At 45.9% G+C, this 15,251-nt stretch overlaps 1 protein-coding gene across 1 annotated transcript in view; it reads left to right on the forward strand.

The window, feature by feature from the left end:
* Positions 1 to 15,251, forward strand: part of LOC144766853 (zinc-binding protein A33-like) — a 104,741-nt gene that overhangs the window by 56,340 nt on the left and 33,150 nt on the right. The window contains exon 3 of the mRNA XM_078650568.1: positions 3,488 to 3,583. Within this exon, the coding sequence (XP_078506694.1) occupies positions 3,488 to 3,583 (96 nt within the window). The remainder of the gene's footprint in view (positions 1 to 3,487; positions 3,584 to 15,251) is intronic.

Here is a 15,251-nt window from a genome sequence, read left to right on the forward strand (position 1 = left end):
TTCACTGGTATGGTCAAGGTAGAGGCCCCTCAACCGTCTATCTTAATGCTAAATATCCTCCCAGAGGGTGAGGCTCCTGTCAAGGTCAGGACCAGGCCAGAATTGATAACTTTTTCCCCAATAGAGCGGTGTGGCAGAGGAGCAGGAGCCTCCAACTTTGGTGGGTGTCCTCCCTTCCCTACTGAAAGTAGGGGGAGGCAGTTGGCAATTTTTTATACCAGCTTGGACTTAAATCACAGTGGACGCCTGGGTCCTTCTGACCGTGTGGGGGTTTCATGTAGAGTTTTATGGGACTCTGCAGCCCTGAGGCCACTCCATTTTTCAGTAAATGAGTCTGCACAGGTGGACTAGGAAGTGACCTCCCTCTTAACCAAAGAGCCGTAGACCAGTCCACCCTGCATCGCTGATGTTTTATCAGCAACATCTTCCTGGTCGACTATGCAGAATGCGCCTGGTTACAAATCTCTGCGCATTCAACAAGTGGCTGGTCTACTGGGACTTCAAGGTGGAGGGGATTCGCCTCCTCCCGGACATCCTTGCACCTAGAGACTGGATGATGAGTTTGGACCTCAATGACACCGATCTCTTTATTCCGATTTTATTTATTTTTTATTTTATTTTTCTAAATTTTTTTTTTTTCCCGCTCCTCCCTTCTTGGTGCTTTCTGCAATTTCTGTGGTGGGGCCACTACTACGAATTTGCCACTCTACGGACTGTTATGGAGCATCTACAGGTGCAAGGAGTCCACCCAAGTCTATTTTGATGACATCCTGATAATGGGGCAATGCCAGCTCAGGTGGTGGTTCCAGCTTCGAGCCGTGGTGAACTGCTGCAAAGCTTGGGCTTTGTGATCAACAACCAAGTCTCTCCTGACCCCTTTTCAGAAGATTACTTTTCTAGGTTTCTTGATGGACTCCGTCAATGCTATTCTAAGACTCCTTTCCCGAAAGCTTAGAGATTCGCCACAAACTGCAGCAGACCTTATCCAGACAGTGGGTCTCCCTTCGGCAACTGGCTGCCCCTTTGCCTCTTCTAGTCTTCCATTCAGGGAATCTTCCTGGGCCCCCTTCACTACCAGGCCCTTCAGAGCCTGAAGGCCGTGCAACTCCACAAGGGCCTGTCTCACTCTCGTGGGCAAAGATAGATTCCAGGTTTAACATGGAAACCTGGAATGGAAGGGCAATCTTTGGCTCTGTCCCGGACATCGTCCGAGTTTGACGCCAGATGGTCAGGGTAGGGTGCCAGATGTTGTGCGTGTGCTCCACCAGACGGTCATAGTCTCCTCATGAAAAGTTGCGTATAAATTGTCTGGAGCTACTGGTGGGCTCTTTTGCATTCAGCTGCTGGACCAAGGACTCGATCCAGGCATGCTTGCTTATCAAGATGCACAACGTATCCGCGGTCTGGTACATCAACTGTGTGGGGGGGTTACACGGTAGAAGGCCGTCTCCGACATAGCTGTCAATTTCTGGCAATATTGCCTCTAGCACTGGATCAGTAATGATGGAATATTTGCTAGGTCAGGACAATCTGGTGGTGGACGTTCACTCCCACAATTTCTGAGACTCAAGTCTTTAGAAACTCCACTCAGCGGCGTTCTTACCTCCGGTAGAGGTGGGCCCTTTACGGTGGACCTCTTTGCCTCCAGGTTAGACCACCAGATGCCTAGGGTTTTCAGCTGGAAGTTGGATCCTCTCGCAATAACCACGGATGCCTTCCTCCAGAACTGGTCGCTGGAAAGGGGGTATGCATTTCCTCCGTTTGCAGTGATCACGTGGGCATCCGCTAAAGTTCAACACCAGCAGGCTGAAGTAGTGATTGTCACCCTGGTGTGGAAATCTCAAGTCTGGTTTCTGGTTCTTCTGGAACTTTCCTGGGATTTTTGAATCCCACACCCCCTCTTTCCAGAGCTTCATCTCAGTTCAGAGAATCTGCCTCATCCGCTGATCCTGGGGAGGTTAATTGCCTTTTGAACGTGGCTGAAGCATTCCTCTCCTATGCCTGGGCTGATGGCACAATGAATCGATAAAGATCCACCTGGACCCATTGAGGTTTGTGACCGTGTCTTGATTCTGTGGTAGTGGATGTGACCACATGCTGAATTTTTGGGTCTGTCAATTCTTTTCACTCTGTTTCAGCGGGTCATCTATCTCTGGACGGCTCCCTAGTTGGGGAGCATCCCTTTGTGTGCTGTCTGAGGGGCATCACTGTTGCCTCCAGAGCCTAGGTAGTCATTGCTTTGGAATGCGAACCGTCTTTAATCCAGAAAGGAGCTCTCAAAGTTGGCAATGCTGCTTTGCCTCCTATCCTGCAGCATTGTCTTAGATGTGCGAGCCCTGGACATCACCGTGCGCACATTCTCACCCGTTTGGGTGTGGTTCACGCTCCGTACACTGATAAGTTTGGGATGCGGGTGGTTTCCTACCCGGCCTTTACGGATTCCCCTAAACTGTGCATGTTGGGGTGCCTCAAGGCTTATGTGGAGGTGTCTGCAGAATTCTGTCCCCCGGGGGAGTGTCAACTATTCATCGCACTGAGGAAACCCCATAAGGCAATATCTTCTCCCACTATGGCTCAATAGGTGATGCAAGAGGCGGATATCAGCCTGTGAATGTTTGGGGTGCATTCAGCGCACAGCGCAATGGCACCTAAGGCTGTCACTCTAGGGGCCCGATTAGAGGATCTCCTAAATGCTGCTTGGTCTTCTAACTTCACCTTTGAAAGGTTCTATTTAAAGCCAGTGCTGGATATGGCTAGTTTAATGGCAAGTTAGCTTTGAACTAGCATAATCTTGGCCTCTGGTCCTGCCATAGAATGAAATATTTCCTAGCTAACGTAATTCAATTCTGTGTCCTTGCTTGTAGGGATGGATGCGAGTAAACGGGATTCGTGAAAGGATGTAGTGGCTCTCGCGCATCAAGAGGCAGAGGACTCACAGGAGGAATTCATTAGCTGATCCAGGGCTCCTGATTGGTTGAGGGTATTGGACTGTGTCTATTGGACTTGTTGTTTTTTGTTTATTTGGCATTTTATGGTTTCATGGTAACGGTACTTGTTGATCTTATAAAATGGTTGCTGTTCATTAAAGAAAGATTAGCATAATCCTCGTCGGAGTCCTTAATAGAATTGAAACTTTCTTTTACGTTAGCTTGGAAATTTTTCATTCTGCTTCCTTGATGTCCCCATTTTCTCTTCTGTTGATGAAAATAAACTATTGTACAATTTCCCCCCCCCCCCCCCTGCATTTAACTCATCACCCAGTCTCCAAATGGCTGTAGTCCTTCTCTACCGCAGCTTTAGCTCTTCCACTTGGCTTTATTTCCAATTGGGCAGTCTCTCCTGCTATGCAATATTAAATAGTGACATCAGCAGTCTTCTAATCTGATTATAGGCCAGTTTGCTAAAGAAAGTCTATTTTGCCAGAGGTATCCACTGTTCTGTAACATACAAGATCTTTCCCTTAGGCATACTGTACTTTGCATTTCAGAAGCAGTTGGCTGAATCGGCAGATCCCCTGATGTCCACACTTAACAAACTTCAGGATCTAGAGAAGAAACAAGAAAAGTTTATTGAAGACCACAAGGTGAGCGATTTGTGCAGCTGATTCTCTGGACTAAAGCTTGTAGACTGATGTATTTGCTCCAGTCTTGAATGCCTGATGCCACAGTCCCTGTTGTGTAGGCGAAGAGGTTAGCGGAGGAAGGACTATCAGTTGGATATAGAAATAATGCCTTTGGTATCATGATCGAAGGGGTGCCTAGTATTGGCTGGTTTGGTTAGTTACTCGGAACATCTCCCATTCAAAGTGATCACTATATGGTACATACTTGATTAAACCTAGCTAAGGAGCTCTGGTGATAGGTGCCATAGAAAATGCTGCAAAACGTTGTAGCGTGTTGAAGTGAATCTACTTTCATGCCTACTTGAAGTATAACATTTTAAAACCAAAATTCACTGAGTCCATTAATTGGGCAACAAAACATTGCCCCCCCACATTCACCCAGATGCTAATGCACACAGAATACTAAACAGACGTACTGGTTTTTTTAAGCATGGGCAAAATTTGTGAATTCGCGTTCCGCGGATTTCCCTGTGAAATCGCAAAAATAATCAGCGAATTGTCCTGCGACATCGTGGATTTTTTTGCGATTTGCCCTGGAGTACTTTCTACTGGCTAATCCAGTAAGTGCTCCCTCATTGGGTAAATGTATAGTGCTTTTACTACACTACACTGCAGCTGCGTAAAGGGCCAGAAGATGTGTCTCCAGTGACCATGTGTGCCTGTAACACCGGCACAGGCACACATGGTCACTGGAGACATATCTTCTGGCCCTTTACGCAGCTACAGTGTAGTAAAAGCACAATGGGGCAGATTTATAAGCCGCTTGCGCCTCTTTTGCGCCGCAGTTGTCACTTTTGTGACGCAGCGGCAGCACAAAAGATGCGCCATGGTGCTGGGTATTAACAACGTGGCGCATCTGAGAAATGCGTCGCGTTGTAAAGCCCTGCGCCATCAGGAGGCGTTCCAGCGCAGGGGAGGGCGTTCCTGCGCAGGAACACCTCCTAAAAGTGGCTGAGTGAATCTACAAGATTTCTCTCAGTCCCTTTTAGGCCAATGCTGCGTCAAAACCCTGCGCCTGCTTGAAGCAGGCGCAAGGCTTGATGCAGCATTGGGGAGATAGGGCCCCCCAGAGCATTGTGGTAAATTAAATTTACTTATTACCTCATTTCTGAATTTCTATGCTTAATAAATCATAATTTCTTGTCAATGCAAAGTGAGGAGTCCGTGGTGCTCAAATGAAGGAGGAGGAGACCAATAACTCTAGTTAAGGGGAGCGCTTCCAGCACCAAGCGGGCACAGGAGCAATCTGTCAAGTCCCTCTCTTGAAGTGGGTGTTTTATTTTCAACAGCAGGACATTTATACAGTCTTGGTCATGAGGCAAAAATAGAGGAACAAACAGGTCATGGCAGATAGAGGAACAAAGATCAGCAAGAGGAGCAGATTGTGAAGAAATGGGGGCGTGTCTTAGGCTTTGTGAGGGGACTTGCGATGTGAAATAGTCTGACAGTTGGAAGGGGGAGGCTTCCTCATTTGGGGTTTGTGCTCGTGCTTCATGTCAAAAAGAGGAACTATCTTGTGTAAAACAGAGACCATCTGCTCTCTGGCTTGCAGTAACTATTTCTTAAAACAGGAACTATCTGCTGGTTCTGGGAATTGGCTGAAGCACAGGAAGGGGTGGTCAATGAACTAAGATGCCAGGTGCAGGGTGTCTTACAGTTAAGAACAGGAACTATCTGCTGCTGGTTCCCAGAATTGGCAGAACCACAGAAATGTGTATTCACAGTGTACAACCTTGTGTTTCCTCTATTAGTTGGTGTGGTTTCAGGGCTTAACCTCGTGCTTCCTCTTTCAGTTGCGGGTGGTTACAGGGCAGTTGGTGTGACAGGCTGAGTTACCAACAATGGACAGGATGTGGCGGAGTCTCTGGCACAACTGGGGGAAGGCACACAGGCAGGCTTCTTGGAATTGGCTCGACCACAAGGAGCAGGGGGTTGTGCAAGATTCAATGGGGATGTGAAGGACAGTTTTCAGACAAGTTGATGAGAGCATGTCACACACAAAATGGCTGTTTGTCTGAGAAAAATGGCTGTCCGGCAGAAACAGGGAAATTATGGGGCACAATTGTCGATTTTTATTTCCACATTCCCTCCTTGCCCCAGAGTGTACCTACATTATATCTCAATTTGCATGAGATCTATACATTCTTGTAACATGATTCTTTCCCTTTCTCTCTGCTGGACAAGAGGTTTAGGAATACATTTTGCAGCGCATAGACCGCACAGGGCAGGACCACATTGGATGCAAAGGCAGCATCCAGGTATTATCAGGAATATTATACCTGCTGCTGACAGCAGTTGCCATCCCCAGGACGATCTGACATGGGGCACTAGGAGGTCTCGGTGGTAAGTGGATGGGGCCACAAAGACAGGGGGTAACAGGAATGCTATATGCAAGTTCCCCCTCCGTTCAAGGGCAGCTGCACATAGGCCGTTTGGCCACAGACGAAATAAGTATGGCGAGATGCTAGGAATGAGGACTTTCCTCTGTCTTCAAAACTTATAGTGGTATGACAGTCACTGTGTCCTAATGGAACAGAGCCATTTTTCTGGATGCACAGGTGTCCTTTTACTGGTGAGACCGAGATGGAAGGGGGACCAGCATTCTTTTTAGGTTTGGTATTTAACATCTTGTAGGACATGGTCATGTTCCCTTGCTTGTATTCTTCACTTTCTAGGACTGTACCTGTCGCCTGAGGATCTCCCTCCTTATTAGGGTAACAGGCAGTATTGAGTACCTTTTTAAATCCCACCAAGGCCACCCATTCTTGCATGAATTATTTCCGTCAGGGCAGGAGGTGGGGGTAGTATCGTCAGCTGTTATTCGGGCGAACCAGGCTTCACAAGTTCCATTATAAGAGAATGGGAAAGGAAAAAGAGGCATCCCTCCCTTTTTCTGATGAGGTGGGATGCGGCCACATATCCAACAATTGGTGCTATTACTGGCTGCTGAGTGTGGTGTAGCATCTGTATGAAGGTATTGTTTCGCAATGCTAGTCTATGGGCTTGTTCATGAGGGGGTAGGTCGTGATAGGTGTGTTCCTGAGTGCTGTTGGGTGTATGAGAGGTGTGTTGTGTTGGAGGAAAAACAGTGTGGAGAATCCAACCAAGACACGTCATAACTGCCATGAGGAAAAATAATACTGTCAAACATATAATAGGACCATTATGTCTTTTTCTAGAGTTCATTTTTTCTTTCTCCCACATAGTCAAGGTGTTAAAATCCATTCCCATGCTCCCACCGCTTCACCACTGGACCGACGCCCAATGGACTTAATTAGCCAGAGTCCGAATGGCAGACCTTAACTTTGATTTGTAATCCTGTTGTGGGGTTAGTTCCAAAGGCAATAAAGATTGTTCAGTCACAATGTCAGTGGGATTGGCAGGGCCATCAGCAACAGTGTCTTTTTGTCCAAAATGTTTCCGGCAGTGGCTTGCGTGGAGCCAGCCCTTCCTGCCCTCGACCTTCACTGCTGTCCGTGTTAGTAGTACGAGTCTTGGCTTCTTCCACCTGGGCTGGAGGGGGCTGGTCCGGTCGAAGTTCCTCACGAGGACCCAGTCCCCGGGTCGGATGGCGTGTTCTTCCGGGTTGGTTTTGTCAGGGAAGGTGGCAGCAACCTGAGAACGACAAGATTGGAGTGCAGACATCAAGGAAGCCAGGTAGTCAGCATAGTACTGTTAACATCAGTTATTCTTTTAGGCGTTGGCGTACCCCACATATTTGGTGGTCTGCCAAAGACCACTTCATATGGAGATAAGCCAGTTCTGGAATGGGCTACCATACGCATGTAAAAGAGGGCAACCGGTAAGGCTACCATCCATTCCACGCCTTTGTCAGTGCATATCTTGGCCAATTTTGTCTTCAAAGTTTGGTTGTGTCTTTCTACTAGACCTGCTGCCTGAGGATGTCTTACACAGTGAAACTTCCAAGTGTACCCTAACAGAAGAGACACTTGCTTCATGAGTTCAGAGGAAAAAGGTTGGCCGTTATCTGAGTAGATGACACGGGGCAACCCATACCTCGGGAAAAACTCTCACTAATTGTTTAGCAGTTGTCGTTGCAGTGTAATCTGGGACGGGATAGGCTTCTGTCCATCTGGTCAGAGCACACACTACAACTAGTACATACTTGTGACCTCTACATCTCTCCATCTGGATATAGTCCATCTGGAGAACTTCAAATGGATGATCAGGGGGTTGGAATCCTCCCTGTTCCACCTTTGTGCCTTTTCCTGGGTTGAACTGATTACAAATCATGCACGTTTTAACTTTTTGTTTGGCTGCAGTTCTCAAATGTTTGTTGTGCCATATATTCTGTATGCTGTCTAACATTGCTTTTTCTCCCAGATGCGCTGGTCCATGTATGGTGTTTATTATAACCTGTACCATGGCATCCGGTAGAAACCATACTGCTCTTTCAGGTGTCATCCAGCCTTGATCTGTAAGGACCCCTCCTTTTTCCTTCCATTCTAGAAGTTCCTGTGGTGTGACTTTGGACATCCTGGATGTCAGAAAAGGGGTCTCCTATTGTATATTGACGGTGTGGTATACTTAATTCTGTGTTTGCTGCTAACTTGGGCTGCACTGTCTGCAGAATCATTTCCTTTTGATATTTCATCTGTTCCTTTTGTGTGCGCTTTACATTTTAGCACTGCGATTTTCTCTGGTAACTGACTGGCCTCTAAGAGGGCAGTGATGAGTGTAGCATGCTGTATTCTGGACCCATGTGATGTGAGAAATCCTCTCTCTCTCCACAATGTACCGAAGTTGTGTACAACTCCAAAGGCATATTGTGAATCAGTGTAGATGTTAACTGACTTTCCTTTTGCTAAGTGACATGCTCGTGTTAGGGCTATGAGTTCTGCTGCCTGTGCCGACAGTATCTCTATCTTGTGTGCTTCTAAAGTGTCTGTACCATTTGTGACGGCATAGGCTGCTGCTAATTCTCCTGTGGGGAGTCTCATACATGAACCATCAACAAAGAGTGTCATTTCTGCCTTAGCAAGGGGAGTATCTTGTAAATCTGGTCTTGGTTTGGTCACTAAATCAATTATGTCAATACAATCGTGAATTTCTTCAGTAGGAGAGGTCAGTGGCAACAGTGTTGCTGGGTTTAAAATGTTGCAGCGTCTAATCTCAATGTGTGGCTGAAAGTGTCATCTCATATCCGGTGAGTCTGGCTAATGTCAGATGCTGTGTTTGTGTTCTGTTTAACAGAAGTTCTACAGCGTGTGGGACCTGAACTATCAGATGATGTCCCAATACAATAGAATCGCTTTGTCTAATCGCTTGTACAGTAGCTGCTACTGATTTTAGACATGCAGGCAATGCTTGTGCTACTGGATCTAATGTGCTTGAAAAATAACCACATGGTTTATGCTTGTCTGCTTGTAGTTGGGTCAGAACTGATACTGCTGTACCTGAGTTTTCTGTTACAAATAATGTAAAATCTTTGGTGTAATTAGGTGTTGCCAGCACTGGGGCTTGACACATAGCTTTTTTAAGAGACTGAAAGGCTTGCGAGTGTTCATCTGTCCAGGGTAATTGTGGAGTAGCGCCAGCTTCGAGTGTTGTCAGCTGCACTAACGGTTTGGAAAGGAGTGCAAATTGTGGGATCCACTGTCTACAATATGAGGTGAGACCAACAAAGGCTCAAACTTGTTTCTGTGTTGGTTGTGGTATTTGTAGTATGAGCTGGATGCGTTCCTGTGTAAGCTGCCTACCCTCCTTTGACAGCAAGTGCCCTAAGTATGCCACTTGCTGTAAACAAAATTGGAGCTTACCAGGGGAAACTTTATGGCCATTTGCAGCTAGGAATTCTAGTACTAGTAGTGATGCTTCAGCACATGCTGCGTCAGATCTGGCCGTAATGAGGATATCATCAACATATTGTAGTATGGCTGTATCCGTGGGCATTTGAACAGTATCTAGTTGTCTTTTTAATGCTTGGCTATATACGCTTGGACTCTCTGTGAAACCTTGAGGAGCTCTTGTGAATTGGAAACTTCGTCCTTGTAAGGAGAAGCCAAAAAGGTATTGACTGTCTGGGTGAATAGGTATGCTAAAGAATGCGTTTTTCAAGTCAATGACTGAAAAATGCGTTGCTTCCGCATCTATGGCTGTGAGTAGGGTGGAGATGTCTGGAACCACTGGGTGTTGTGGAACAACATTTATTGAGCTCTCTCAAATCCACCACTAGTCTGTAGACAGGGGGTGTTCCTGGTTCCACTTTTTTATGGACTGGTAAAACAGGGGAATTGCAAATGTTAGAAGTTGTTTCCTTAATCACACCTGACTGTATTAGGTCCTGAATAATTAACATTAATGCTTGTTCAGCCTGAGGTGGAATTTTTGTATTGCCTTATACGTGGTAGTTGGGCTCCCTCTTTCAGTGTAACCTTGTGAGGTGTTATTTCCATACATCCTACTGTGGAGGAATCAGTGGCCCACAGGGTGTGTGGCAAATCTTTCAAACGCTCATCTAATTCTCTACTTGTGTAGTGGCCCTTAATCTCGCAGAAATAGTCTTACATCTGTTGGTGAGCAAACAATGACAGCTCCTAATTCTTTCAATGTTTTTATACCAAGCAAGTTTTCTGGACATGATTTTGTCAATATAAGATCTGTAGTTGTCATGAGGGGACCAACCTGCAAGGGCAGTGGCTTTGACGTGACGTTTGTCACAGGTTGTCCCGAGAAACCCAGAGAAATACTTTTTGAACCCGAGAGAGGAGCCTCTGGGACTTCTTGATGGCTTATAGAAACTTCCTATCCTCCCCAAGAAGTCGGACCTCTATAAATGGACCTGTCTGATCTACTGGAATGGGGATTAGGGGCAGTTTGTAATCTTCTCTCTCTGGGCAACATCATGAGAAATCTGGGTAATATTCAGTGTAGGCGCTGTCTATAATATTCATTTGGGCCATTTGTGTTGTCAGTGGAACTGAAGGTGTTGAACTGTCTAGGGAACCATTCTGTTTTGGCTGATATGGGTGTGGCTGTGTCTTACCAGTAGCCAAATTGTGCTTTAAGACAGGGCAGTCTTTAACGAAGTGTCCCATCTTCTTGCAATAATTACAAGTGCTTTTTATATTTGTCTGGCTACTTGGTGTCTGTTGACGCTGGGGTGCAGTTTGGGCTACTAATGCTTTCATCTTTGTATCTTTCATGCGTTTCTTATCATTTTCTTCTTCATCCCTAATGCGATTCTGGTGATATTGTAGCATTTGTAACACCTGTGGAGGTGTATGTGCTTGCCTGGTACTTTCTACTTTTAGTACTCTGTCCTTAATGGCTGGCAAGGCGTTATCTACTAATTTGGAAACAAACAGATGCGGGTAAGCTTCACTTGTCGGCGTAAGGCCGCTATTTACCGCAAAACACTTCAAGTCTGGTGTAATAATCTCCAATGTCTTCACCATGTTTCTGTTTGCAGGAGGAAATGGCATCCCAGTCCTCCTTTTTCACTGTTAGTAACTGTGGTAGCACCTTTAAAATAGTGCCAGGAAGTGCTTTTAGTCTGTCTCCTATACCTTGACCTGCTACTCTGGTATTTTCGTCATTCTGAAGTTCAGTCCATCTAATGTGTTCACCTGCTACTTCCCAATCTTTTTCTCTTAGTTGGTCATATATACCTGATGGCAACAATAATTTCAGAATTGCTGTGATATCAGAAAGAGTATATGTTCCCATCATTAATACATCTCCTAACTCCTTAAAGAATCCAGCAGGATCCTTTGAGTGGGAGGGAACCATCTCTTTCATCCTTAGTAACTCAAGTTTTGTCAAGGGTACATAAATGACGTGTTGTAGCGCTCCATTTGTGTCAGCTCTGGGGTGGACCTCTCTCATGGGGAACTGGCATGTTTGAGGGAGTCTATTAGGTGATCCACACGTATTATTGAAAGATTTATATTCAGTCTTTTTCTGGCATTTCTGTCTAAAATCTATAAATGTGTTGAGAAAAACTGAACTATTGTGGAGGAACATGTTATCAGCGCAGTCAGACAGAAAATCTTCGAGTCTTGGATCATGTTTAAAATGAGTGTCATTGAGTGTGATGAGATGTTGTACCATGTAGAGACTTGCTAATCTTTGATGTGAGCGTGGTAATGCTAGAAAAAGTTGGGCTATGAGATCATTGTCATATATCTTATATTGAGACCCATAGGGTCGCAGTTCTGGCTATTTCCTCCTCCGGTGTAAGCGGAGGTTCCTGGTCTAACCAGTAGTCTAATGCATTGGATGTATTTTCAAATAACTCATCTGGAGATGACCGCAGAGTGACCTTGGAGGAATGTAGGCGGGGGTGTTCGTGAATTAAGGGCGGAAGAACGAACGGGTAGGACTTTTTCAGTAGGTTCAGTAATTTCCTCCAAGTTTCTTATTCTCTTCATTTGTTTGCAAGTTTTGCAGAATACGGGTCACCTTACGGGTGAACCTGTCTAGTGCATCATTTATAAGTTCTAGACTAGTGTGGTCGGATGCGGAATCTAATAATTCAAAAAGTGAAACTGGTACATTTCTTTACTCTGCTTGTATGTGTTTTATGAAACAGCAAAGGAGGAACCTATACATGTGCATTTTTACAGGGTGTGATCTTCTTGTAGTCATAGCGTTAATGGCTCGTGAGTTCTCTCCAGTACGAAGAAACTCAGAGGCCGCTTGAAGAAACGTGTCAATTGCTGGTAGATGTCTTATTTCTTCCCAGGAGTCATGATGTATTTTACTTATTCGGCAGCCTCCCCTGTGTTGCTCGGAGTTGGGTCATAGGGGCAGTCGGGAATTGTTTTACCTGGGTCTGGACTTACGGCACCCCCTTCTGGAGTGAGAGGTGGTGCGTTATGTTGTAAAAGGGGTGGCGGAGGCAGAGGGTGTTGAATGACTGGAACTTCATAGGGTGGTGGAGTATCTAAGAGGAAATTAGTAAAAGTATCCTCTGGTAGTGGGGCTGTAGGCTGTGCTGATGCAATGTTAAGGTTTTCAGGTGCAGATGGCAATACAGGATAAAAACCAGTAGAAATGGCTGATTGTTCCCTTTTATTCCTTTCACGAACTACTTCTTTCCCTATTTCTTGTAACTGTTCTTTCTTGGCCTGCTCTGACATTCTCTTACCCTTTTCAACTTTATGCAATTCCTTCTGTTGCCTCCTATGGGCTTCTTTTCTCCATAATTCTACTGAGTCACTCTGTGACTGGCGGACTCTCTTTTTCTTCCATACCTGTTATTCTAATTTTATAATACATTCCATGTCAAAAGTACCATTTTCAGGCCATCTATATCTGTGTTCTAGGTCTTTAGTATAATCCACCCATAAATAACAATAAATAAGTGCACCGACACCATGTTTTGCATACATGAAGTGTCCTGGAGTATCCAGAAGGGGAATTTCCTTCTCAAGAATACTCCTTTTGGTTGCCATCTTACGTATTTTCGAGAAAATAGGCATGATGGCAAGACTTTCAAAGATTTTAGAAGTGAGAAAAACACAAACGGAACAAATATCTTTACCGTACCCACGAAAGAGGCGAGTCCGTCTTTTATACTAGTTTAGTAGTCCTCACAAAATAAGTGAGAAACCCACAAAAACATGTATCTTTACCGTGCCCACAAGGTAGTGAGTCCGTCTTTTATACTAGTTTTAGTAGTCCTCACCAAAGATAGGTGAGAAACCAACAAAACTCGTATCTTTACCGCCCCCACAAAAGCTGTGGGTTCGTTTTTATACTTTTCAGCAGTACTCACCGAAAAATAACTGGAAGGCCTCTTGAAGATTTTGGGAAAACGCAGCGCGCAGTTTCAAGGTGGGATTTGTAGAACCTCGGACTCGTCTGCTTCGCAGGTTGGGCTTTGGTTCAGGACGTTCCGCTATTTCCTCACCGCCTCGTGTGGATGCTGGGCCGCAGTCGGTCCCCCTCTTCGCCTCGAGGGAGTTAGTGGGAATTCCCCGCGTTGTGCACTTTTGAAGTCCGTCAACGGTCAGGAGGGGACAGTACCGGGTCCAATATCGCCGGCGCGTGGGGGAAAGGGAATGTCCCTGTTCCGGGCGCCAATTAATGTGGTAAATTAAATTTACTTATTACCTCATTTCTGAATTTCTATGCTTAATAAATCATCATTTCTTGTCAATGCAAAGCGAGGAGTCCGTGGTGCTCAAATGAAGGAGGAGACCAATAACTCTAGTTAAGGGGAGCGCTTCCAGCACCAAGCGGGCACAGGAGCAATCGCTCGTCCCTCTCTTGAAGTGAGTGTTTTATTTTCAACAGCAGGACATTTATACAGTCTTGGTCATGAGGCAAAAATAGAGGAACAAACAGGTCATGGCAGATAGAGGAACAAAGATCAGCAAGAGGAGCAGATTGTTAAGAAATGGGGGCGTGTCTTAGGCTTCGTGAGGGGACTTGCGATGTGAAATAGTCTGACAGTTGGAAGGGGGAGGCTTCCTCATTTGGGGTTTGTGCTCGTGCTTCATGTCAAAAAGAGGAACTATCTTGTGTAAAACAGACCATCTGCTCTCTGGCTTGCAGTAACTATTTCTTAAAACAGGAACTATCTGCTGGTTCTGGGAATTGGCTGAAGCACAGGAAGGGGTGGTCAATGAACTAAGATGCCAGGTGCAGGGTGTCTTACAGTTCAGAACAGGAATCTGCTGCTGGTTCCCAGAATTGGCAGAACCACAGAAATGTGTGTTCACAGTGTACAACCTTGTGTTTCCTCTATTAGTTGGTGTGGTTTCAGGGCCTAACCTTGTGCTTCCTCTTTCAGTTGGGGGTGGTCACAGGGCAGTTGGTGTGACAGGCTGAGTTACCAACAATGGACAGGATGTGGCGGAGTCTCTGGCACAACTGGGGGAAGGCACACAGGCAGGCTTCTTGGAATTGGCTCGACCACAAGGAGCAGGGGGTTGTGCAAGATTCAATGGGGATGTGAAGGACAGTTTTCAGACAAGTTGCTGAGAGCATGTCACACACAAAATGGGTGTTTGTCTGAGAAAAATGGCTGTCCGGCAGAAACAGGGAAATGATGGGGCACAATTGTCAATTTTATTTCCACAGCATTGCTGGAGCAATGCGCTGCTTTTACGGCACAGATGCGTGATGCATCTGTGCCGTTTTTGCCACATGGTGCGCCGCATTGTAAATGCGGCGCACCATGGGTGGCGGAGCTGCGGCGCACAATAACTGGCGCATCCCTGAGGATGCACCAGTTATTGTAAATCTGCCCCTATACATTTAGCCACCGAGGGAGCACTTACTGATTAGACAGTAGAAAGTACTCCAGTTGAGTAGAGGTATTGCACAAAAAGTGGCATCTTCGTGGATAAACACGCAGGGCGGGATTCATTCTGCCCCCTGTTAGACTCGTTTTTTGTGCCCTTCTGCCCCCTGTTAGACTCGTTTTTCCCTTGTTTTTGTACCCTTCTGCCCCCTGTTAGACTTTTTTTGTGCCCTTCTGCCCCTGTTATTCCCTTGTTTTTGTGCCCTTCTCCCCTCTTAGACTTGTTTTTCTGCCCTTTGTTAGACTGCTTTTTCTGCCTTTCTGCCCTCTGCATCACTCAGCGCCACCACATTATCACTCAGCAGCACCACTCGGCGCCACCGCAGCACCACTCGGCGCCACCGCAGCACCACT

This window comes from Lissotriton helveticus, chromosome 7, assembly GCF_964261635.1.
Source record: "Lissotriton helveticus chromosome 7, aLisHel1.1, whole genome shotgun sequence".
NCBI lineage: Eukaryota > Metazoa > Chordata > Amphibia > Caudata > Salamandridae > Lissotriton > Lissotriton helveticus.